Source organism: Malania oleifera, chromosome 10 (assembly GCF_029873635.1).
Source record: "Malania oleifera isolate guangnan ecotype guangnan chromosome 10, ASM2987363v1, whole genome shotgun sequence".
Lineage (NCBI taxonomy): Eukaryota > Viridiplantae > Streptophyta > Magnoliopsida > Santalales > Ximeniaceae > Malania > Malania oleifera.
The window spans coordinates 79,462,932-79,490,641 of NC_080426.1; the positions used below are offsets into that span (position 1 = coordinate 79,462,932).

Sequence of the window (27,710 nt, forward strand, 5' to 3'; positions counted from 1 at the left end):
CTCGTAGAGTCAACAGTTAGTGCCTGGATCAACTTTGACTCTCCACACCCTTTTAATTCTTACATGTCTATTTCTAAGTGGACAGTTAAACTGAACATAACCAATTTGTTTATATTTAAAACATATCATCTGACACTGAGGATCTTTAGGTGGAATTTGGGATTTTGATTCTTGAGTAAAATGTCTCAAATAAAGATTAGGTCATCTTACATTTTCAATACCAATAAATCCAAGACCTTCTTTGCTAATAAAGTTTTTTTGGGCACCAAGAAGTTTTTCAAAATTAGGTTGGCCCTCAGTAAATTTATAAACAATTTTGGAGCAATCCTCCAATTTTTTCTCAAGCTCGGAAATTTTCAAATCTTTTTCTTTAAGAATCGAGGCATGAGAATGCTTTGCAATTTCAAACAATTTTAACCAATTTTCACATTTCTTTTTCAGAACATCATTCTCCTTGGTAATTTTTTTAATAATTTAGACATACGAATATATTCATATTGCAATTCTTTAAAAGTAGGCATGCTATCAGAATTACAATCATCATTAGAATAATATGAAGATAAGGAACAAGAAAACAATACCTCATCATCCCGTGCCATTAGGCACAAGTTAGCAATCTCAGAGTCACTGCAATCTGAATCTAAATCACTATTGTTTTGTTTATCCCATGAGGTACCTACTTTCATGGCTTTCTTCTTTTTCTTAGACTCCTTTTTTTAGCAACGAGCAATCATGTTTGATATGTCTGACCTTGTTGCAATTGTAGCATGTGGGAGAATTCGATTTTTCTTTTCTTTTAGTAAACTCTCCCTTTTCACATACAGAATCTTTAAACTTTTTATATGGCCTACTGTTCTTTCTAAAGAACCTACTGAATTTCTTAGTTAGCACGACTATATCATCTCCAAATTCAGGTTCACTGCATTCACTAAATGTATTAGTAGACGTTTTTAATGCAGTCACTTTTCTCATTCTATTGTGCTCATTCAGTCTCTCATTAATAGCTAACTCATAGGTGATAAGTGAACCTATCAGTTCATCTAATGACATAGCCTTAAGGTCTCTACCCTCAGATATGGCGTTAGCCTTTGCTTCCCAAATAGGAGGCAAACCCCTAAGGATTTTTCTTATCATTTCATATGTGGGATAGGTCTTACCTAATGCATGTAGTGAATTAATAATGTCTGTGAATCTAGTGTACATGCTCTGTATGGACTCACCAGTGTTCATCTTAAATGCTTCATACTCACTGGTCAACATATCAATCCTACTATCCTTCACATCTCTAGTACCCTCATAGGTGACCTCTAACTTATCCCATATCTCCTTAGCAGAAGAACATGTCATAACTTTATTAAATTCATTAACATCAAGTCCACGGTAGAGATTATTCATGGAAGTAGCATTTATACTAAGAGCTTTCATATCATCATCAGTGTATTCCTCTTTAGTCTTAAGAGCTCTAGTTTCACCTTCAATTTTCATAGGAACATAATTTCCCTTAGAGACAACTCTCCACACCTTCCAGTCAATATTCTAAAGGTAAATACAAATATTTTGTTTCCATAAGGTGTAATTAACACCATTGAAAAGAGGAGACGTGTGGAAGAGGGTCCCTCAGGAAAAGGGGTTATAGTGTTATGAGTCATCTAGATCTTTTGCAGAAAAACGTTTAAGTCTAAGCTACCAGGCTTTGATACCAATTGTTAGCTTTACTGTAATTCCAAAAGAGGGGGGGGGTGAATTGGTATTTTAAAAATTTTTCTCCTAGGTCGATTAACCAACAGCAGTATTACACAACCCTAGGGTCAATCTAGTGCAAATATAAAATAAATCAATTTATATATGCTGAAATTATATTACACAAGTAAGCTAATTACGCATGCAAGGCAAAGCAGGTAAAGAGAGATAACACTAGATATGTTATCGAGGCTCAGCAAACTGCCAACGCCCTGCCTTGGTTCACAAGCACAAGGATTACACTAAGGCTCACTTCACAAGTGGAGCGACACCGTAATACAACCGGGTCAAACTAACACAAGGTTGACCTCAACATTTTACAACCAATCCTTCTAGGCTGGATCAACGCCCCCTCAGGCCACGGATGGAATACAACAGAATTATAATACAATTTGTGTACAAAATATTTGCTTCTCAATCAAGCAAATTTGCACCAGTATTAATCAATGCACACCAATAATGTAAGAACAATAAGCTCAATGCTATATGTGTGTAATCAACACTCAATAGTAATGACTATATCCACTCAAGCACAAGAGTGTATCAATAAGCTAATCTTTGGAACTATGTATAGATGTAAATCTCAATCATAGTTTAGAGTTTCAAAGATTTCTACCAAGAGTAATCATAATATCTCAAAAAATATTTTCTCAATATTCAAGCACAAGAGATATTCGAAAAATGAGCTTATGAAAAAAATTTTGCACACTTAAAAATACAAGCTCAATGAGTCTTGCAATGAAGATGCAAAGACTCACTAGCTATAAGATTTTTCCCACGCACAGAATTATTAAATAAAATCGAGGAAAAAAATATTTGCTCAACTCTCAATATGAAAATCAAACAACAACAATGCAATGTGAGTTTCTAGTAATGTATAATCACTCAAATAACTCTCACAAGGTTTGGTTTAGAAAAGGAATGAGTGTATGAGAGAGTATAGACTTTGTATTTTGCAAAAGGGTTCTAAAAAATACAGAGAATATTTTGCTAATCGGATTGCTAATTAATTCCTAACCTGAGCAAATGAACCCATATATAGAGAGAAAGCCTAAATTATAACCATTGGGGATACATAGGGAATAATTAAATTTTTTTTAAATGAGCTTAAAAAAATTAACCCAGTTTAACCCCAATTAACCATGGTAAAATTTAAATCAACCCAAGAGTTTCAATCGACCGAGCCACAAGTTTGGTCGCCCGAACAGACACAATGGAAAAAGTAATTTTTTCTGTGTTTGGGTGTCTGAATGAGGGTTCGGTTTTCTGACCAAGGCGATTTTTCAATCTATTCGAGATTCGGTCGCCTGGTCTCAAGTTCGGTCTGCCGAACTCACATGTTCGGTCGCCCGGGGGTATTTTGAACGTGAAGTTCGGGCGTCCGAGTTTTTGGAAAAAGTTAGGGTTCAAGTTCGGTTGGCCATGGACGCTCAGTTCATTCTGAGTTCGATCGCCCGAAGTCAAGTCAACATGTTGACTATTCAACGATTCGATCGACCGAGGTGTTTTGAACACCAAGGTTCGGTCGCCCGAAACCTCACTGTTCTTATATATTAAGTCCTGTTTAAATCAAAAGGATCCCTTGATAGTATACGTGATTTTGGGGACTAACTTAAGTGTAAGTGCAAGGACCTAGGGTCTTTCTAAGGTCTTTGAGCTTATTAGTTCCTACATGCATGATATGCATTAATTATTACCGACCTTTCCTACTTTACTATTATAAAACTGAATTAAACTTAATATAAAATTACAACAAGTGAATCTTCTAGGTCTTCTTTTGCTTCAAGATAACATGTGTCATCATACGATCTTACTAATATGAACTTGCACACAAACTTGATAGACATTAAATACTGGAGTGTTTGTCATAATCAAAACAGGGTATGACCTATAAGGTCAATAACTCTAATGCTAATTATTATCCCAAATGGAAATCCATAAGGGGTGAATTTTATTCAATTAAAAAAATTATGCGTCATTTTGAAAAACTATAGCAATGCTAATATAAAGCAAATGCAAACAAATGAAAACTACGCAGAGATTACTTGAAAGAAATACAAACTCTTTATAGTAGTTTGGTTATCCCAAGCTTACATGGATTGTCACGTTCCTATTTTTGACACATAATAGGTCGTGACTCTTTCCAAAATCTAATGGAGGTACTAAACTAAGGAAGAATTTGTTCCGAAAAACCATAATTTAAAACAAGTAATAGCACAACTAAGAGAAAGTGTTAGCTTTACTATAATCCCAAGAGGGGGTGAATTGGTACTTTAAAATTTATTCCCTAGGTCAATCCATTAACAGAAGTATTACACAAGCCTAAGGTCAATCTAATGCATATAAAATAAATTAGTATATATTTTTAGCGAAAATTAAACTGCATTAGAAATTTAACCAAGCATGCACAATAAAGTAGTAAAGAGCACAACACCAAAAATGTTATCGAGGTTCGGCAAACTGTCTACGTCCCCGCCTTGGCTAACAAGCACAAGGATTACACTATAAGCTCACTTAATGGGTAGAACATCACCTAAACAACCAGGTCAATTAGCACAGAGCTGACCTCAACCTTTACATACAATTCTTACCGCGCTAGATTACCGCCAACTTAGGTCACGCCTAGAATACAACAAAATTTCTCAATAATAAACTAGGTACAATGATTATGCTTCTCAATCAAGAATATATGTACCAAATGTAATCAATCAACCACACATCAATAGTATAGGAAATTGTAAGCTCGGTGATGTGATTCTGTGCATGCAAACACTCAGCAGAATATAATCACAAATATGCTCAAGAGTGTTCTAACAAGCTATTTCTTTGAAACAAAGTATAACAAATCTCAATAATAGATTAGGGTTTCAAAGATACTGCAAACAATATTCAAACAATCTCAAAATATTTTCCTTAATGAAATAAGCACAAGATTTGTTTGAAAAATATAGCTTGTAAAATATTTTGCATGCCAAAAATTATAGCTATAGGAATCTTGCAATAACAATGCAAAGATCCTCAAGCTAATGAGTTTTCCCAAACACAAGATTTATCAAGTTAAATCTGGGGAAACACTCTTGCTTAACTCTCAAAAATCAACAATCAACAACCAATCTGATGAGAGTATTAAGCAATCTAGAACAAAGCAATAGCACAATAAGAACTCTCACAATACTAGGATTAATCAAAGGAATGAGTGTATGAGAGGATTTGAGTAAAAATAGGCAAAATGAGCTTTTTGAGTTTGAGAGGATTTTTTCTAATGATTTCACTAATCTTTTTCTAATTTGCACAAATAAGGCCCTATATATAGAAGTAGCCCAAATTATGGCCATTAAGGACTCATAGGGTATTATTAGAATTGTTTAAAAGCTATTTAGAAAAAATAACCTCGTGTAACCAATTTTAACCTCGGTAAAAAATAAACAAACCGAGAGTTTTTGGGTGGTTGAAGCACGGTTCGGTCACCCGAATAGGCTCAGTTCAAAAAGTAACTTTTGAACATTCGGGTGCCCAAATCAGGGCTCAGTCTGCTGAACCAAGGCATTTTCATTATGTCTGCGTTTCGGTCGCCTGGTCTATCATTCGATTAACTGAACTCAAGTGTTTGGTCACCTGAGGCCATTTTGAACATAAAGTTCAGTTGACTGAGTTGGTGAAAAGCGGTCAGCTCAGCGGTTCGGTCGATCGTGGATGGTGTGTTCATTTCAGTTCAGTTTTCTGAACTCAGGTCAACTTATTGACCAGTCCACGGTTTGGGCGCCCGAGTTATTTTGAACACAACAGGTTCAGTCACCCAACCTCTCACAATTTTGCCTATTTTAGTCCAAGCCATTTCAATTCTTTCCCTTGATAGTGTAAGTGATTATAGGGATTATTTTGTGTATTTTTGTAGGGATCTAAGGTCTTTCTAAGGTCATGAGCTTACAAAAAACCTATATGCATGATATGCAGAGATTATTATAGACCTTTTTCCTATAATTACTATTACAGAACCGAAATGAATAATAATATAAATTACAACATAAAATAATCTTCAGGGTCTTCAAGCTTTAGTTCATGTGCCATCAATTTATTTGCTATTATAAACCTGCACATAAACTAGATAACCATCAAATACCTGAGTATTTGTCATTATCAAAATCGGGTATGACCTATGAGGTCAACAGAAAGTATTCATTAAACTAACTTTCATATCAAACTCTTGATTTAATTGACTTTTTCGTTTTTTGATTTCTTCCCTATTATTTGAAGCTATCAATATATCATCAACATACAAAAGTAAATATATAAAAGATCCATTTGTAGTCTATGAAAATGAACACAACGATCATGTTTATTTCTAATGTATTTGCGACCAATCATAAACTGATGAAATCGTTTGTACCACTATCTTGGAGACCATTTTAAACCATACAATGATTTTCCCAGTTTGCATACCCATTTTTCTTTTCCAGCAACCTTAAATCCATCTAACTAAGTCATATAGATTTTATCTTTTAAATCACCATGTAAAAATGTAGTTTTTACATCAAGCTGAACTAGTTCAAGATCAAATTGTGCCACCAAAGCCAACAAAATTCAAATGAAAGATTATTTAACAACTGGAGAAAATACATCATTATAATCAATACCTTCCTTTTGTGTGTAGCCCTTAGCTTCCAATCTAGTTTTGAAGCGAACTTTATTTGCATATGAAATCCTTCTTTCTTTAGATAAACCCATTTGCAACCAATTGCTTTCTTACCCTTGGGCAGCTAGGTTATCTCCCAAGTTTGATTCTAATGAAGAGACTGCATTTTTGTCATTCATTTCTCTTTTGCACTTGTCTAATTTAGAGTTCCTCATTGCTTCTTTGAAAGTACAAGGAACATCATCATCTACAACTGGAAGTGCATAGGCCACCATGTTAGTATATCGAGCAGGTTTTCGAATTTCTCGTCTTGGCCTCTGAGAAACAATTGATTTCTGTTGCTTTGAAGATTCTCAGATTGAAATCTCCTCTTCTTGTACACTGTTTGTATTAACCCGAACTCAGAGAATAAAAGAAAAATAAATAAAATAAAATAAACGGAAAAGAAATTTAAAAAGGGGATCAAGCAGGGACTCGTCGACGAACTTGTTTTCCTCTTCGATAGGTGTCCTTCATGGCCTCGTCGACGAGGATACGTGTCTCGTCGATGAGGAATTACCAAGAGCAGGGAAAATTCATATTTTTAAATGTTTCGTCAATGAACCTGATGTTCTTGTCGATGAAAGTCTTCGATTCGTCAACGAACCTTTTAGAATCATCGACGAAGGTCAAATTATAAAGAGACCCTGGATCCATTTTCAGTGTGAAAAATCTCTCTCCTCTCGTTTTCTCACTCTAGGGTTTAGTTCTCCTACCTTCTTTCTTCGATTTTGGCTCAGATTTAGCTCGATTCGACGAACGGAAACCACCACAAGGTTCCTAGGGTGATTCTCTCCAAGTTAGCCAGAGTAGACACTTGATTTGGAGTTCTTGGGCACCACTCCAAAATTAGGATAAGTAGGATAGTTTTTAATATTAAATAAATTATTGGGAGTATGTGAGCCTAGGAGATGTTAAATGATAAATATTCTAGGGTTGAATTGATTAAATTAGGATTTTTGAAATATAGGGTTCCGTTTCCTGTTCGTTTTAGGAAAGGCTTCGAGAAATAGGTAAGGGGAATAAAATTATACCAGACTTTTTATTAAATTAGAATAATTTATTTTCGAGTATAAAAACCATATGATTATAGTATGATTTTCTAACAGTTTAGGCAAATGAAAATAATGATTTTGATTATAAATCATAATTGGGAAAAACCGTGTGGCATGAAAATATTCTTTCTTAATTACTTGGTTCTAAATATTGTATGGATGTGAATACCATCTACTTGCTAGTGTTGTCTGGATGTGAAACTTCCTGGTTGTGAATACTGATTGGTTGTGGATGTCGTCTGCTTGTGAATACTGCTTGATTGTGAACATTGTTTGATGGTGAATATAGGTTGATTGTGAATAATGTTTGTTGTGAACATAAACGTGCAGTGAAATACGTAGCTGCCCTATGTGGGTCAACCTTTTTTTGGGTTGAATATAGTACTGTGGTATTTATTCGAGGTTGTTCTTTATTTTTCGCTGCGTATATGTTAAATATGGTATCAGAGACGATGATTGGTCTCATCACAACCCGAGCCCCACCTAGCGAGAGAGGGGCGTGACAAAGTGGTATAAGAGCTTTAGGTTATAGATTCTGCAGACTTTAGGAGGATTAATACCAGAGTATAGGTTCGAGTTAGGATAAGGGTAAATACGGGTAGATTAAGGTATTAATAGGAATTTGAGTATTGTTTCATAGCTTGGAGGCGGAAATCCCTTGACAGACTTCTATGATTTTCTAAATCAATCAACAATTTCAGAAAACCATGGTAAATCCATCGACGGTGATGTTTCCAAGCAGGGAGATTGAAACCTAGAATTAGAATTGAAGGTCAAGATGATTAAGGTTAATTGGGCGTTGGATGTTTAATTAAGGATTTGAATATTAATCTGGTTTCTTAATTTATAACTGTGGGAGTTAGGTTAAGATGTAGAGATTTTAAACTTTCCTCTGTTATATCCAAGATGGATCCCAGAGGTAAAGGTGTGGATTATGGAGGGGAAACGAGTTGGGGGCTTCCAGTGGAGATGAGATTGAAACCTCCCGACTATTGCGTGGTATAGCTCGGCAAGTCAAGGAAAAGATGAGGTGGGACCCTGAGGGATCGAGCTATCCACCAATGAACCAAGGATGTTCGATCGATCAATTCACCCATCTGAAACCCTCTTCTTTTGCGGGAGGTGCTGACCCAATTGTAGCTGAGAATTGGGTGCAAGAGATGGAGAAGATATTGACAGTGTTGGATTGCAATGAGAAACAAAAGGTTCTCTTCGCCACTTTTAAACTGACCGGAGAGGCCGAGTGGTGGTGGCTGAGAGTGAAGCTGTTGGAAAAGCAGCAAGCAGTACCTACTGTTATGACGTGGAAGCGTTTCAAGGAGTTCTTCTACAATCGGTATTTTCCCACCACCACCAGGAATGCAAAGGTGGAGGAATTCTTCAACCTGACACAGGGGCTTCTAACTGTGCAGGAGTACACTGCTAGGTTTGTGGAGCTTTCTCGCTTCGCTTCTTTCATGGTCCTAGATGAATATCAAAAGGCGAGGTATTTTAATAGGGGCTTGAAACAAAGAATCCACGAGCATGTGACATGCTTACAGATACAGAACTTTTCAGAATTGGTGGATAAAGCCACTGTTGCAGAGTTAAGCCTACAGGGAGATGTAGGGATGTCAGAGTAGAGGAAGAGACCCATGTCTCACAGCTCCCATGCTAATGTCAGACAGGGTCCATGGAGGGGAGACAGAGATACTGGGGGTCAGAGGCCAGTTAGGAGTGATCAACGTCATCGAGGTAATTCAACACCCTCATACTATGTGAGGTGTAATCGAAGTCATTGGGGAGAATGTTGGGGTAAGGGTCCTATGTGCTACCGGTGTGGCAAGTACAACCACATAGCTCAAGATTGTCATGAGTCGTTGGGTCAAAACCAGGGACCACCGAGCAACGCACCTGTTTTAGATCAGAATAGGGGGAATAATTCAGTGCCACAAGCAGGGCCAGTGCGTGTCTACACACTTGCCCCAACTAGGACAGACACTACTAGAGACGCAGGTAATGTGTTTATATGTGAGATAAATAATAATTTTATTTAATTCTAAGTGATGTAATGGTTCACATGTTAGAATAGATTGAAATGTGTGCAATTGTGATAGAATATATGTTGATTAATGATTTTGAGGACAAAATTTTGTAAGGGGGGAGAATGTAATAACCTGAACTTATAGAATAAAAGAAAAATAAATAAAATAAAAGAAGGGGAAAAGAAATTTAAAAAGAGGATCAAGTAAGGACTTGTCAACGAACTTGTTTTCCTCGTCGACGAACGTCCTTTATGGTTTCGTCGACTAGTACACGTGTCTCGTTGACAAGGAATTACTAAGAGTAAGGAAAATTCATATTTTTAAACGCTTCGTTGATGAACCCGATGTTCTCGTTGACAAATGTTCTTCTTGGATTCGTCGACGAACCTTTTAAACTCGTCGATGAAGGCCAAATTATAAAGAGACCCTGAATCCATTTTCAGCGTGAAAAATCTCTCTCCTCTTGTTTTCTCACTCTAGGGTTCAGTTCCCCTACCTTCTTTCTTTGATTCTGGCTCAAATTTTGCCCGATTCGATGATATGAAACCACCATGAGGTTCCTAGGGTGATTCTCTCCACGTTAGCCTGAGCATAAACTTGATTTGGAGTTCTTGGGCACCACTCCAAAATTAGGGTAAGTAGGATATTTTTAATATTAAATAAATTATTGGGAGTATGTGGACCTAGGAGATGTTAAATTATAAATATTCTAGGGTTGAAGTGATTAAATTAGGATTTTTGAAATACAAGGTTCCGTTTCCCGTTCGTTTTAGGAAAAGCTTCGAGAAACAGGTAAAGGGAATAAAGTTATACCAGGCTTTTTATTAAATTAGAATTGGTTATTTTCGAGTATAGGAACCGTATAATTATAGTATGATTTTCTGAATAGCTTAGGCAAATGAAAATAATGATTTTGATTATAAATCATAATTGGGAAAAACCATGTGGCATGAAAATTTATTTTTTAATTACCTGGTTGTAAATATTGTATGAATGTGAATACCGTCTGGTTGCTAGTGCTGTCTGGATGTGAGTACTGCCTGGTTGTGAATATTGATTGGTTGTGGATGACGTCTGCTTGTGAATACTGCTTGATTGTGAACATTATTTGATGGTGAATATAGGTTGATTGTGAAAACTGTCTGTTGTGAACATACACGTGCAGTGAAATACGTAGCTACCCTACGTGGTTACGTATGGTGTAGTACATAGTAGTTTTATGTGGACCACGTACTATGAAATACGTAGCCGCCTTACGTAGGCCATTTACTGTAAGATACGTAGCTGTCTTAAGTGGATCACGTACTTTGAGATATGTAGCTACCCTATGTGAGCCACATATAGTGAGGTACACAGCTGCCCTATGTGGGCCACGTACTATAAGGTATGCAGTTGCCCTAGGTGGGCCACATACTGAGTTCAATGGATTGTATTGTATCCTATGTGAATGAACTGTGGTGTATATGTTTACAAACTATGTGAAATGATTGATGTGAATGTATGTGTATACTAATATGTGAACTTAAATGCATAAATAATTATGGCGAAGTAAATCTCTCTACCCGAGGGCTTGCTGAGAAAGGCAAGCGCCCTGGTAATTAAAGTCTGGTAGTAGAGCAAAGGGAAGTTATATGTATGGGCGTGTTATATTCCCTATTCTCGGAGACTTCACTTATAGGCATAACCCCAAGGGCTTACTAAGTAAGGTGAGTGCCCTAGTAGTTATAAAGGTATTAAAGCAGAGGGAAGGTACATGTATGGGTGTGTAATCTTCCCAATCCTTGGGAACTTTTTGTTTATGTGACTACAGTTTGTAAGTGCCTTGCTAGTTGTTGATTAATTGATGAGTTTACATTATATATATATATATATATATTAAAACTCTTCTACCACACACTACTATAGTTTATTTCTTCCTTACTGAGAGGTATCTCACCCCAAGGAATTATTGACTTTTCAGGTCCTTCTGGTGATCGAGCTTAGAAAGCTTAAGGGCAGGGCTAAGAATTTTGGGTAAATTTCAGGTGGTAGTAAGAACTGAAATATGTATAATTATGTTTTAAAATTTCTGGTTATGTAACATAAAGTGAAGGGATACTTTGGGGGGGGGGGGGGGGTTGTATATTGTACTCTGGTATTTTATTTAAGGTTGTTCTTTATTTTCCGCTGCGTGTATGTTAAATATGGTATCAGAGACGATGATTGATCTAATCACACCCCGGGCCCCACTTGGTGGGAGAGGGGTGTGGCACTGTTCCCCACTGTAATTGGAGAGTTACATCATGTAGTCTCATTTCTCATTGAGTTTCCTAAAATTGTCTCAATCTCCACCTGTTGTTGAGTACCACTTGTCTTTTCTTTAACTAGTGACTCCTTGCATATTATTTTCTTCATCATCGTAAGTTCATCAAAAGTCACATCCTTACTTAAAATCTTTTTTTTTTTTTTGTCTCTAGACACGAAAGACGGTATCCTTTTACTCCTACACTAATCCCCATGAATATTGCTTTCATGGCTCTAGGATCCAACTTAGATTCTTTAACATAATAATAAGCAACTATACCAAATACATGTAAAGAATCATAACCATTAGCAGGTTCTCCAGACCATACCTCATAGGGTGTTTTCCCCCTAATAGCATATGATGGTAGGCGGTTAATGAGATGACACACATACCTAAGAGCCTTAACCCAAAACCTTTTGTCCAACCCAGCATTAGACAACATACATTGAACATTCTCTAACAAAGTCCGATTCATGCGCTCTGCCACCCCATTTTGTTGTGGTGTATTTCTAACTGTAAAGTGTTATGCAATACATTCATCTTGACATACCTTCACAAACGGATCACTTGTGTATTCACTGCCATTATCTTATCTAAGTCATTTGATCTTTCTGCTAGTTTGAGTTTCAACTAATTTTTTCCACTTAAGGAAAATATCACATACTTCATTTTTATTCTTCATAGCATACACCCAAACTCTTCTAGAAAAATCATCAACAAAAGTAAAAAAATAATGCATACCACCCAATGAAGCAGTTTTGGTAGGGCCCCATACATCTATGTGGATGTAGTCTAAGATACCTTCAATCTAGTAGATCGCAACGCCAAATTTCACTCTTTCCTGTTTTCCCAGAATACAATGCTCACAAAACTCAAGCTTACATACCTTTAAACCCTTCAACAAGCCTCGCTTAGCCAATTGTTGCAAATATTTTTCACCTGCATGTGCCAACTGCATATGCCATGACCTGGTTGTATCTGAACCTGCATCTTTCTAAAAAAATAACAGTTATTGAGCCAATAACTATACTACCTTGAAAATAATACAAGTTACTTTTCCTAATACCTTTCATCACCACAAGCGCACCTGATTTAATCTTTAAGGTTTCATCTTTCGAAGTGATAGTGAATCCTTTAGATTCTAAGGCACCCATTAAAATCAGATTTTTCTTTAGACTTGGAACATACCTAGCATCAGTCAAGGTTTTAACAATTCCATATTGACATTTCAACTGTAATGAACCAATTCTAGTTGTTTTACAAGTATTATCATTACCCATTAAAATAACCCCACCATCTAATTCTTTAGAATTAGAAAATCATTCCCTAATGGGACACATGTGATAGGAACAACTAGAATCCAAGATCCACTTACCAAAGTAATGTATTGAAGATGTTCCAACAAGAGAAAAAATCTGACTCACTTCCATCATGCTTGGCTATATTGGCATTAGAATATGCCTTTTCCTTACTCTTTTGCTGCAATTTAGGGCAATCTTTCTTCCAATGTCCTTTCTTATGACAAAAGGCGCATTCATCTTTAGTAAGTCTCCTATGAGATTTACTCTCCCTTCCAAGTTTATGACTTTGAGAACGTCCCCTTATTTTTTTTTTTTTTATCCGAAAATTATAATTATATTGATAAAAAAGGATATGTACAAAAAGATTCTGGGCATACCCCGAGCGAGGAGGCCAAAGCTCCAATTCAAACAAACCAAGTAACGAAAGTAACACAAAACCTTGGTATGCCCAGGGGCACCAAGGCCAATTCAAGCAAAAAGCATCAATTCAAGGAAAAACCAGCCATAGCAACTATAAGGAAACCTTGTAAATTCCAAAAAGAGCAATTTGCATAATTACTCAATCTCATTCCTAAAAACCCCATTGCAGCAAATTGAAACAATCATCCAGCAATAGAACATTTAGCAACTCAAAATATGAAAACAAGCATTATTGCATCCCTTTGGATTTTTCCTTACACTTCCTAGGCTTAGAAACGTCTCCTTTATTCTTGCCTGTCCCTGTAGCAGCATCGCCACAAGATTCATTAGTATGGTCCTTAACACCATGATTCACACAACCTGTAGTACTCACTTCCTCAGCAAGAACCATTGCACCAAGCTAAATAATCGTCCTAGAGCTTGACTTAGAGGCGGCCAAGGGAGCTTTACCTTTATTCTTAGCAGAAGTTGGTTGGCAGCCCTTCTCTACAACCGAAGTCCATTGATTTTGGACACGACTACAAGCAGACCCATTCAAGGTTGCAACTGCTTCATTGCCCAGGTACCCAGTCTTGCTAACTGGATCCTTTGAAGTGTACACACTCACTACCACTCTCCCAGATTGATTATCTTCCTTGCAAAGCTGAGAGATAACCAGATCATTGTCCTTCTTCTTTTTCTTTACAACCAACTCCTTTTCCTTTTTTGTTTTGCAGTTACCCTCAATATGGCCAAGGGTTTTACAGAAAGTACAAAACTTAGGGACATTCTCATATGCAACTTCCTAAGTGATCATTCTGTTATTAGGAAGCCTTACCTCAATATTATCCATTAACTCCTTAGCAACATCAATCTCTACCAACACCCTAGCGTAGGAAAGCATTTCTTTGTTAGTGGTGAGCTTATCTGCAAATACAGACTTACCCAAAACTGAACAAATCTTCCCTAAAGAATTCAATGTCCAGAGCTCAATTGGGAGATTCGACAATTGAATCCAAATTGGTAAAGTGCTTAGTTGTTCATCATTAAACTGGAACATGTTCGGTAGTCTTTTAAGAAGCAAAGGCTAGTCATATGCTAAATACGCCCCCCCCCCCCCCTTTTGCAACACCCGCAACATGTCATCCTTCTCACTAAACTTGAAGATAATCCAACCACTTTCATGGTTGCACACCTCAACCTTAGCAAACCAAGCCTCAACAAGAGCATTAAAAGCTGCATTCAGTATTAATCAATGCAGTATAAACAACATCAAAAGTAACTTTATCTTTCCCATACAATAAAGTGGTAATCAGATATTCATAATCATCAGGGAGAGAATTTAGTAACAATAAGGTTTTATCCTTATCTTTCACCTTTTCATCCAAATTTAACAAATCAGCCAAAATTTTATTGAAAGCATTTATATGGTCATTTATCAAAATACCTAGTTGATACTGGAATCGAAATAATTTCTTTTTCAAATAGAGCTGATTTTCCAAACTCTTGATCATAAATGTACCTTCCAATAAGACAATTTATTTGTAGATGTCTCCCTCATAACACAATATTTCTTATTTTTAGCGAGACATAGACGAATTGTACCACATGTCAGATGATTAATCTTTTCCCAATCTCTGTCGCCCATGTCCTCTAGTTTATCATCCAAAACAATATCTAATTCCTACTAGACCAAGATGTCCATCACCTCACATTACTAATACCAAAATTATTGGAACCATCAAATTTCTCTACCTCAAACCGAGCATTAGCTATCGTCTTTGACGATGAAGTCGAAGTTGTTGGGGTTGGAGTTCGTGTGGATAAAGTTTCTTCTACTACTGCACACATAGTTTCTTCCATCTTCTATATATTCAATAGCAAACAACAAAGCCAAAGGTTTAAGATGAATAGTACCACACTTATCTCAACTGTGTCTACTCTATATATCCTATGAAATTACACTTTGACAAAGCCGACCTCCAGGGAGCGACTGAACCGCAGTGGCCTCTAAGCACTCACATAGACAAGGTTTTTCTTAGACATCAAAAATAGAATCAAGGATCCTAACAAAGAAACACCTTCATATTGGCACTATTCAACTCGGCTCTGATATCAATTGTTGTGTTAGGCATCTCACTTTTACCAAACATCAATACTATAACTATTGCTATTGAATATATAATCAAAACTAAAGTAATGCAGAAACAAATAATAAAAGACAGCAATAAAGAACAAGATAAGAATTTATGAGGTCTGGTACAGAATTACCTACATCCTTGGGCGACGACAATCAATCTACTACTTCCAAAAAAATTACAACTTTGAGGTGTGATTACAATTGAAGAGGGGAGCTCTTTATATAACTTCATCCCAAATGTTCAAACAACCTTTCCACCGATGTGGGACAAAACTTTCATGTTCCATCTCTAATCACTTGAAAAACCCTATTAAACATCTTAATGTCAAAATCAATAGTTCCAATAGGTTGTTATTATCAAAATAAAGTCAATAAAATCTTGGATAACATATTATTCTTTTCAAAAAATTTGAAAACTTTTTTATAAATAGGCTTTCATCCACTTTGAAGGTGAATTACATTATAAGTCCTTAACTTTCACTAGACTGAACTTTGCTTCTTTAGGTTTCAATTGTAACAACTAAACCGAGTTGTAGATCAAGGATTTTGTCTGGGAAAAAAAAGAACGGAAAAGAAGAAGAAAACTCATTTTCACTATATTTTTTCTTTATATAAAATATTATTAACAATAAAAAATTATTTTAGTATGATTAAAAATTAAGAAAAACCTAATGTCAATGATGTTTAAAACAAAATTTTGTTCATTGATTTAGGTCCCCACCCCCTCATTTTCCTTGATAACGAAATATTAAGAGTCAGTTTGTATCAAGAATTTTATGCGGAAAAAGGAAGGGAAAGGAAAATAAAGAGGAAACTCACTTTCCCTTACATTTTCCTTCTCTATTAGATATCATCAAAAATGAAAAAAAAAAATTTAATATCACTAAAAATTATGAAACGCTAAATATTAGTGTTGTTTAAAACAAAAATTTTGTTTATAAATTTGATATATTTTTAATTTTCTTTCTCATTTTCCTTCACAACCAAACATGAAAATGACGATTCCTTAATATTTTCTTTTTCCTTTCCTTTATATTTTCCGAGTTCCAAATAGGGCCTAAAAAAATGAATTTCTTCAAATGTTCCTTCCTTTTCTTTAATATTTTCCAAATTTCAAACAAGATCTAAAATTCTCTGCCATCTTCCATCAACAAAGATATAAACTAGCCTAAATATGGAATTAAATGATTTACATGTTATAGATAAAATTTTAGCAAATGAAGTATAACCTAATTAAATATTTATTGTATTTTATGACACCAATTTTGGCCCAGAAATAAAATGTCTTGGGCATTGTACCCCTAAAAATGTTTAAAATTTCCGTAAACTAAATGACCCCACAAGGAAGAGTAGGCTTGGCGTAAGCTTTAAATTTAACCTAGCATGCAAATAATTTAGTCAGATACAGATTTTTATTCTGAAATTAGTTTTGAAAAAGGCTTCAGAAACTTTCATCCTAAGTGAATTTAATTCAAAACGTAAGCATAATTTATTACCTAAATTACTGAACAAGTCTAAGAATAAAGCTAATCCGTAAAGTCACTCCCATTGAAAAATTGTCCCAAAAACTGGATTGTACTGCAGATTTGAAGCAAAAAAATGTTAAACCAAAGTTCATTCGTTTAATATTTAGAATCTATATATATTAATCTAAGTACAATTTTGTTTCTCATATACAACTAAATGTGCATAATTCATATCAAATACCGAAATTTATATTATTGCTGAATTTGAATGTATGTACATATTTGTCACGTTCAGAACTTTCAACAATATTTTTAAAATATGTAAAAAAAAAAATTTAATTTTTCATATTTAATTATCAAGTAAGAAAACACACAGTAAAACAATAAATAATATTTTCATTTTGAGAGACATTTTGGATTTAGATTTGTATAAATTTAAATAAAATATGACACAATTATACTAAATTGTCTAAATTCATATAAATTCAAATTCAAATTTTAGGTTTTAAATCTATACCTTCATTGCAGATACTTGCTGTTGTGAATTTGATGCCATGGATCTACCTAAGAAGGCATGGTAATGTGACATACAAAAACACACTGAAAATGGTATGGGGTATGAACCATTCATTCCACATTCCCCCAGTTAAAATTCAATAGTAATTGATGGCGATTTTCATATAATGCCCAATCCACTGAATCTGGAAAATCCATGTTTTAATGTTGAATTCAGATTTGTGTAAATTTAGACAATATTAAATAGAACCGTACTGAATTTTGTACAAATTTATCCAAATTCAAATTCTCACTCTGATTTTCAGAAAACTAAAAGTCAAAACATGCTTTTGAAGGTTTCTACAACATTGGAAAGGATGATTTTATTGCTCATGCATACTAATTTGTACAATATGAAACCGAAGCAGCCGCACTAGGATAGATCTCAGATTGATCTCATTTCAAAGAACCGAAAAAAAAAAAAAAAAAAAAAAGGTCAACTAATGTCCACCTGGCTTCAAGACGAGTAAGCCACCTCTTTTGGCATAAAACTACAAGGATTCTGGCTATATTGTCCCTTTGCATAATACAGATAATTAGGACAACTCTTTGATCAGCTAGCCAACTCAAGGAGTGCAATAAAAAAGCTACCTGAATCAAATCACCTTTCTGAAATAGTGACCAGAAAGAGAAATGAATTAGCCATGTCAAACTGTAATTAACAATCAATCCGTAATCGCCGCATTTCAGCTCTGAAGGTGGGACTTGAAGCAAGAGTCTTATGAGCAAGATTTCTTATGTCCTCTCGGGAACAGTCCCGTGAGATACGAACTAGCTCCCAAAGGGCACCACTACTAATCACCTCCTTTGCATTTGCTTCTGCAAGAGCTTGCAATCTAAGGAAAATTTCTCGCGGAATTTAAATTTCACAACAGGAATGGATTTCACTTACCATGCTGTGCCAAGTGGCATAGAGCAAGTTCAAGGTGGCGCCTGATTGGCGATGCTTCATTATTGGCATTTTGAACAATCCATGGCAATGCACGATCTTCTATCAGAAGAGATCTTCCTGTTTTTGTCCCTGCGTTGATGGCAGCATTTTAAGCATCATACATGGCAAAATATTGATAAAATAAATTATATTTTGACGTGTCCACATCTCTTGTATCATAAGGATGCAGTATAGATTCAAGACTCAGTATTGCAATATGCCATTTGTCCCATGGAGCCCAACTTCATGTGCAAAAATTAACAGTAAAAAATGCATTAATTGCCTGACCTCAAGAACCAGATCTGCATATGCCTATCAGGAATATGTGCATAATTGATCCCCAACACCAACCGCAAACAAACAGAGTTAAAAAATAAATAAAAAAAGAAAGGAACTAGTTCACCAAGGACATCCTAAAATTTATTCTAATTTCAATATTAAATGAATGAGTGAAATTTATCATGACTAGCCATCTGTGAAAGTATTGCACCTGCACTGCACTTTTTTTTTCCTCCCTTTTTAATGGCAATAATGGGATACATAGTAACTTTGTAACAAGGGTATAGGAAAAATGAATGGTTAAGTTATATTTTTTCCTCCAATGAGACATCCCAATTTTGTGATGAGGTCAATGCCTGAGATCATAAAGCTAGACAAGCAGCAGGTGTTGCTCACAATGTGATCACTCTGCAATTTGCCATGACGACACCCATGGCAAGGCTCTTTGGGCAAGCAAAGTGAACAGTGTCCTAACTCAGGAAGCAGACAGTGGACTTGCAATAAAAGAAAAATCAGACTGCAGACACAGCTCAACAAGATGATAGTGAAGCACATGAAAGATTGTCCTAGAGTTTAAGCTTTTAACTCAGTTGTTGAGCACTTATTCAGTTCTTAAGCACTTAGTTTGTTAAGCACTCTCAGGTATATTTATGGCATATTCAATGCTTTCACTGTGGAGCAAGTTGTTACTATTGTATACAAAAAGTGGATGATTTAAGGAAGCTGTTTGATGTCAGTCTATGTTATATTATATCATTAACCATTTTTTAAACTGTTTAATTCTGTAAGGTATGAAAGTGTCAAGGGCTATTTTGAAATGTCATCACCAAAAATGCAAATAGAAGCTGAAGCTTCTTCTCTTCATTACTAAAAAAAGTAGTCACAATTAATTTGCATCTTAATATTATCCATAATTAGGACAGATCACGAATAGAACTCCATGATTATCAATGTAGAAAAATAAAAAAATTTAAGAAATTCTCATGTCCCAATTGCATTAACATTATGGCATAGTTTAGACAGGCTTGTTTACAAGGCAATTACCTTGGGTGGATGCTCGCGACTCACATTTTGCAAAGTTTGCAATTCCACGGGCAACTTGAGAGAGAACATCAGGATGTCCACATCTGACCATTCCTAGCAATGCCTTTATACCTCCTTCAGATCTCAGCTTCATCTGCAGCTTATCTATTTTGGGGAGGAGGGTGTGGTGAGTTAAGACCCAAGCAGAAATCAGGAGGGGGTGGGGAGTAAAAACTATTTGTGTAATGAGAATCAGATTATGAATTCGAACTAGCTAGAGGATTTCTCCTCACCTGAAGCTTGAATAAAAGGACGCATGCATCAACTAGAAACACCAAACAAAACAAATTCATTCTTTTTTTATCATAAAATTTTTCCCAGAGGCAGTTGGGGAAATTATAGGATCAAGGATCACACTAATAATTCATATTTCCTATTTGACCAATGATGATTACACATACAATTTTACCTAAAATAGTATACAATATGCGCACATTAATCAATGATCATGCATTCAAAATTAGTTCCTCTACAGCAGTTTATTTTAATAGTTTTACATTCTAATTTCGATTTTGTTGTATGCGCAACAATCGCTGGGACTTAGAATTAGCTCAATTGTCATACCTAAAACACTTGTTTTCAATTTTTTCAGTCAAAATTGAAAACATTTAGAAACTCAATTAACTAGTTTGAATTGCAGATTCAGCATTGAACATCCCTAAAAAAGAAGCCCGAATACATTAGGAAAGAAAAAAGGGAAGGCGGGGCGATACAGGAGAAAATTATGTATACCATTTCCACATAGATTAGCAATAGCCCCAGCAACCATACGTAGAGTCTGAGGATCCTCCGCATCAGCTGCCGTCATTGACAACAAACTAATCCCTCCTTGAGCCATTATCAGTTCCTGATTGACCTCTGTCATGACAAAAAAAAGAAGCTGCCATGACTAATACAACGTTGAAAGCAAAATATGATACAACCCTACGTCAAATTCTATAATGCAACTAAAGAAATACCCCTTGCACACATACAAACAGAAAGAGAGAGAGAGGGAGAACACATTACCATTCATCGCAAGATTGGCAATTGCACCTGCTGCTACTCTGCGAACACTTTCATCCTCAAAGCGTCTTAGAAGCATCAGCAAGGAATCTAGACCACCTGCTTCTACAATCCGTTCCTGATTTGCTTCTGCATATCAGATGGTGAGCACACATCACTTCTCATAAAAAAAATGTTAAAAATAGTAACTGATTCTTATCAAAGTGAAGTGCAATCCAAATGGGGATCAACCTGATGAACAGCATTTGTATTGTGATTTCATAGGACAAATTAACAATCATGGCAGAGACATTAATTAATATATAGGTACATTTTCTACAAGTTTTTTCCTTTTGGATGTAATGTATATAAGTTCAAAATTACAACCATGATAACACACATTCTATAAATAAATTTTCATGTATGTGCTTTCATAGATGCAGATCCCTGTACACATTGAGATCTCTGGGAGCTCTATTTGTACACACACATCCAGTGTGCCGCAATCATGCACACATGACATACAAAGGGAGAATAGGGAGATATACTTGATGGAAGTTAGCTGTGATGAGCCCCAACAAGTTTTATCCCTTTTTAGGGCTCTAGAGGCACAGGGTTAAGTTTATGAAAGACCAATATCTCCCCACCCCCCCCCCCCCCCCCCCCTCACAAAAAAAAAAAAACACAGAAAAAAAGGGAAAAAGGAAACAAACATTCAATGAAGCCTAAGATGCATCTTATTGTTAAAAAATACATGGCCCAAAGTGCCTTAAACATGTCCCTGAAGCATCTAAGTTGTGCAGAGACATCCTGCAGTATTGGGCAAGCACTGGTGTCCAACACTCTTTGGATGCCAACTCCTGAGGTATTTAGAAGTGTTGATCCTACTTTTGAGGACAAGACGGACATACAATAACAAAGAATTGGGAGTGGGGCTATTTATCTGCAATCAAGTTGATTTTGAAGTGTCAGTGGTGTAGAACAAGAAGATTCACCATGGGAAGACCCTTATCAGAGGCTAATCCAGAAGAATATAATCAAGGGTTGTTTTTAATTAATAATTTATCATGTGTGCTTAGTTTAAATAGTATAGGATTCTGTGTATTAGGGGGTTTGTTTGCACTATTGTGTTATTTAGGGCTTCTTTTGTAATTTCATGTATCTTTAGGGGTATATGCATAACTTTCTGTATTATAGGCTTTCTTATAAATAGTGTGAAAGCTATGTAAGAGGTGGTTATTGATAAATGTGAATTGAATGTGTCCTCTCCCCCCAAGTGTATCTCCTTCTCTCTTGTTCCCCTCTCCTATCCTCTATCTATCTTAAATTATGTATTCAAAGTAATTCCATGATGCTGTCCTGCATCATTTGGTATCACAGCCCAACCACAGTCACACCATTCTTCCATTTTTAATCCCCCATCTTCCTCTCTCACTCTTCTTTTCTCTTCTCCTTTCTTCTCCTTCTGTTCTTCTCTGTCGATCCTGACTCTCTGCTGTCTTCTAGCTTCTGTTCTAATCTACTGCTGCCTCTTCTTCCTTCTCCCTTGTTCTTTCCTCTTCTTCTTTCTTGTTCCATCTCCCTCCGTTCTTTTTCTTTTTCTCTATTCTTCTTTCCCCTCCTTTCTCTTCCCTGTTCCGCTTCTATTTTCTCAGTGAAACTGATCATCCATTCTATTCTCTGTTCTGTCCCAGTTCTACTTTTCCTATCCTGCCGTCTCCTCTTATTCTTCTCCTCTCCTTCTCTTCATCTTTCTAATTCTCTCCCCTAATTCAAATTCTATCACCATTTCTATTTTCTGCAGAATCCTCAATACAGCTACTCGTCTTCCTTATCGCCTCTTTTCTTCTTTCTATTTCTCTCCCAATTTCCTCCTTGGGCAGTACCTAGACTGCTGTTCTGTTCTATTCTTCCATACTCTTCCATTACAACAATAATCTTCTCCATCGTCTTTCTCCATTCATCACTCTCTCTTCATCTCCACACCATCAGCAAATATACAATTTGCAGTCCCAGATTTCCAAAAAATAAAAACTGCAATTTCCAGAAATTACAGTTGTCCCCTTCATTTTCAAACTCCTTTTTTCAATCATCCTTACATGACACCACCATCACCAAACAAACCAGACACCTCCAGAAGATGTACCTCCAAAATTTTATCCACTTCTGACAAGCCATGTTGCCCCATATACCAGAGAAAAATTCCCAAGCTATTGGCCCTTCAAAATCCCTCACTTCCAGGCCCTTTCTCTTCACACTGCCACCACCACCGGACTCACCACTCCTTGATTTATCAGCACCCATAATTTCATTGCTGGAGGACCATTGCCAGCAGCACATGCACCCCACACACCAGCAACATTTGTGTGGAGGACTCCCCTAAAACTGCAGCAACTTTCAGATTTGCGAGAAAATTGTTCCAGTCAGGTTATTTTTGGGTTTTTCCTTGATATTTTGGTCTGTAGCATGAAATCCTGATTGCGGACAAGGCATTTTGTAAAACGAGCACAATATTTTGATACGAAAACCCAGAAATTGGACTGCCAGCATATCATCAAAATGACATTTTGGAGTGCTAATCATCACTGCCACCATCAAGAATTATATTTTGCTGCATTTTGTGAGTTTTGTAAGTGATTGATCCTCCGACATTTCAAAATTCGAGGCTGAATTTTTTCCAAGTTGATGTAGGACAGCAACTGAGATTCAGAAGTGAACAGGCAATTGAGAGACTAAAGGGAGAGAACTAGAAAGAACAGAAGAAGAGAAGGAAAAGAACAACAGATAAAAGAGAGAAAATGGGCTGCTGGCAGCAGAGAGAACAAAGGAGAGCAGAACAAAACTGAATGGAAAGAGGAAGAAAAAGAAGAGAGGAGGAAGGAGGAGAGGAAAGAGAAGGCTGCATGAGAGAGGAAGAAACAGTTCCGGAAGTCCTAATTCAAAATGATGACTGTTCCACAAAGTATGTAATCACACGACTTATACACCCAACTACAGAAAATACAAATAATTACAAATTAACCCTAACTAAAATTAAATAAAACATTACAAAATAATCCCAGAGTACTTAAAATAGACAAAATAAACTTACAACAACAAAATCAAGCCTTAGTCCCACTAGGTGGGGTTAGCTATATGATCATTTTCCGCCAATTTATGCGATCATGGATCATTTCTTTTGATAGATTCAGGGATATTAAATCCTTACTATCTCTTCCCAAGTTATTTTAGGTCTACCCCTACCCCTCTACTGCCCCTCACAGTAACTAACTCACTCTTCCTCACTGGTGCACTATGTGGCCTACGTTGCAAGTGTCCATACCATCTAAGTCGTCCCTCCCTTATCTTATCTTCTATAGGAGCTACACCTAACTTACCGCAAATATGTTCATTCCTTAATTTATCTTTCAATGTTATATCATTCATCAGTCTAAGCATTCTCATCTCAGCAACTTTTACTTTTTGGATATTATGTTTCTTCGTCGCCCAACATTCCGATCCATATAGTATAGCTGGTCTTATAGCTGTCCTACAAAATTTTCCTTTCAATTTTAAGGGTATTCTACAATCACATAGCACACTTGAAGCACTTCTCCATTTTACCCAACCTGCTTTAACTCTATGCATTACATCATCTTCAATTTCTCCTTCAGCTTGCATAATAGATCCAAGGTATCGAAATCTACAAGTGTTATTTATTTCTTCATCATCAAGTTTAACTTTGTCTCCAATATTCCTCCTATCATTACTAAAATTACATTTAATATATTCTGTCTTATTTCTACTTATCCTAAAGCCTCTAGAGACAAAATAAACCTAAATTAACTAAAATTATTAAATTATATAAATTTACTAATTTAAAACAAAATCCTTGATTTTTTTAAATCTTCAAACAAAATATGGTCACCTAGAAAGAGTAGCAAGTGATCCTCCATCAAACTCCCCTTGATAGAGAAAACACAACCTCAAGTTTTACATTGGTGCAACAAGAGTAGGGAATGTGTATCAATGAACCATTCAACTTGTATTTGACATTGTCCATTAACTAACATGAAAAAATCAACAAAGTATTGTTATTGTCCTCAAGGTTCCCAAACCCAATGAAGTCAACAGAAGAAAAGTACTACACTTTGGAATATGATTCAAGGCTTGGTGTCTATATCACAATTTCATTCTCTTAAACGCAATAGTGCTTAATTGAATTCTCAATTTTAACATTGAATTCTGTCACCTACTCCTGAGGTTCTTGTACAACTTGAACATGTTGCTGCATTGCATTTAATTGCCCTTCAAGAATGGCATCATGTGATCTACCATCTACACAATCAATGGAGTTTTCATTCTCACATTGACAATCCATGCAATGTCCTCATTTTGGTGATCACAGGTGTTGTTCATAACCACACAATTACCATTTCATCTCTAATACGCTGGTTTGAGGATTCATGTTCATTTGCAATTTCCTCTTTTCTGTGATCATATGCGTAGTCCATGACAACAACAATTTCGGTTTCCACAATAGGCCAATTTGAGATTGGAAGATCATATTGTCGAAAATAAGACCCCTTTCTTCTCTTGAGAAGGAAGATGATCTAATCATAACAGTTGGGGAAGAATGCTAATATCAACAAACTCTTCATTCTAGACCAAAGTGAAAAGTAAGGTGTGCTCCCAAGAGGGGGGGTGAATTAGGATTTTAAAAATTCTTTTTACCCTCTTTAATTAATTCTTTCTTAACTCTTTTTGGTTTCAGCAAACACACACACAAAGTCGGTTTACAATCACAAGTTCAGCAGAAAATTAATTTAGTTATAAACCTTTATGAATGAGGATTCCAATTTGAATACTTCTTTCAGCAATTTAATTCAACCAACCAAGATAATCAAGTCAAGATTCACAATAAAGAATAATTCCAGCAATGTTTCCAAGATTCAACAATTTAGTAAGTCAAAGTAGAGTTTAAGTATGTAGCTGATAAATGCCTTGCATTAATAGACTTGATTTCTCAATATGAAGCACAATAGAAATTTCCAATCACTCTTCCAAAACTCATAATTTAAACAAACTTTCAATTAATTAATGAGTCTTGGGTATTAATCAATCAACGTACTCCCTTACGGTTTATGCAATTAGTATTGATCAATCAATGTACTCCCTTTTGATTTCCGCAATCCCAAAGTCAAATTAATTTTCAGTTTATTTAATATCCAATCCACGTAGTTCATATGAGCAAAAAATTAAATGAGAGTAGGGAAGAGAGCGACACCGCGAGTTTTACGAGGTTCAGCTATCACCGCCTACGTCCTCGTCTTAGGCAACACACCTAAAGATTCCACTATACCACTCATTTATGGGTAGGAGCAACCTTTTACAATCCCTCCTTCAATAGGTTAGAGTTCACCTCTCCAAACGATACCCCACGCTTAGTCCAACAACGATTCAAAACTTGAACCGTCTACAAAAACAAGAACAAATTTGGTGTACAAAGACACTCTCTACAAGAGCTGATTAGTACAACAATAAAGCACAATTCTATATACTTCAATTCAAAATAACAATAGAAAGAATTTGAAGCTTTAGAAGTATATGACCGTTAGCTTTTTTCTTGATGGAAAGAATTTAGAATATGCTCAGAAATTAGAGAGAGTTTCACAGCAAAACTCAGTAGAGAATTTCAGAACGTATGTGAGTAAGAGAGCTTTTGAGAGTATTGTAAGCAAGAAAGCATTGATTGCTGTGTATTGCTTGGTGTATTGAATCCTTTGTCTTGGGGGGGTATTTATAGATGTTTAGAAAAGAGTATTTCGTGTTTCCCAAGTAACTTGAAGTGTTTCCTAAGTTTTCATAATTTTTAGAATTCAAAAACTTAATTTTGGAAACTTCCCGTTGCTTTTAAAATTTGAATTCTCGAAGAGTCAGTCGACTAGGTATGAAGAGCCAATTGCCTGGATCATTACAAACATTGAGAATTTCAAAGGCAGTAGGGTGTCAGTTGACTGGGTTGTTACAAATCAGTCACCTAGGTCCCCTCGGGTTCTCTCAAATTCCTTCTTTTTATTTGTCAGTTGCTTGGGCCATCTCAGTCAGGCGCCAGGACAGACCAAAAAATCTAATTTTCCATTTTGTTTCCAAACACTTTTTGCTCTTTTGTTTTTCCCAGAGTAATTTAAAACTTTTGAAAAATATTTTCCGGGATTTTGCAAAATGTGGTCTCTAAGTCAATCAGTTTCCTAAAAAGCTTCAAATCCAATCATATCATCATTTGAATGAAGTACTTACATAGAGACTCTCTTAAGACTTTAAACATATTCTAATCTTGGAGTCTTCATGTTTTGTCATTTGCTGAGTCCATCTCGCCTTTAAGCTTCAATTCTCTAAGCTTTCATCAAGTCATCTTTGGAATTCATGCTTTCATGTCCTTCAAGCTTTCATTTCATTTTCATGTAGTCTTGTAATGAGCTTCATGATTACTTAAACTTGAGCTTAAAAACCTGATTCATGAAGTATCATCACTTTCACCAAAACATGTTAAATTACCTTTGATTTGTTATCATTAAAATAAGATTAGTAAGTCATGTTAGGCCAACACAAAGGTTTGAGTTTTACCCTATCATCTTTGGTAGTATTGTTTTCTATCCCACCACTCAGCTGCATAACCAACAAGCTTTTAAGATGCAAATATTACCCTTCTTGTTTCCAATCTCATTGTATTCAAAATAAATATCAAGATAAAGTATCCAGTCTAAGAATTCTCTTTTGGAGAACCATTGAAACAAATATCTTGAAGCCAAGGCATA

The 27,710-nt window shown here is 35.9% G+C and overlaps 2 protein-coding genes across 3 annotated transcripts in view; one reads left to right on the forward strand and one right to left on the reverse strand.

Annotated features, from left to right (window-relative positions):
- Window positions 1-8,492: 8,492 nt before the first annotated feature.
- LOC131166745 (uncharacterized) lies at window positions 8,493-9,089 on the forward strand. Its single transcript, XM_058125318.1, has one exon. The coding sequence runs from the start codon at window positions 8,493-8,495 to the stop codon at window positions 9,087-9,089; it is 597 nt and encodes a 198-aa protein (XP_057981301.1).
- An 8,835-nt stretch (window positions 9,090-17,924) lies between these two features.
- Window positions 17,925-27,710, reverse strand: part of LOC131166826 (kinesin-like protein KIN-UA) — a 69,310-nt gene continuing 59,524 nt past the window's right edge. The window contains exons 15-19 of one of the 2 annotated variants that reach the window (XM_058125413.1): window positions 20,938-21,063; window positions 20,662-20,787; window positions 19,891-20,034; window positions 18,529-18,657; window positions 17,925-18,455 (exon numbers count right to left, since the gene is read on the reverse strand). In XM_058125413.1, coding sequence (XP_057981396.1) covers window positions 18,295-18,455; window positions 18,529-18,657; window positions 19,891-20,034; window positions 20,662-20,787; window positions 20,938-21,063 — 686 coding nt within the window. In that variant the 3' untranslated portion in view covers window positions 17,925-18,294. The remainder of the gene's footprint in view (window positions 18,456-18,528; window positions 18,658-19,890; window positions 20,035-20,661; window positions 20,788-20,937; window positions 21,064-27,710) is intronic. The other variant, XM_058125414.1, reaches the window with a different exon arrangement.

Bases quoted from the DNA above. Each gene is read 5' to 3' on its own strand.
- LOC131166745 (XM_058125318.1), top strand. From the start codon at position 8,493: ATGAGGTGGGACCCTGAGGGATCGAGCTATCCACCAATGAACCAAGGA.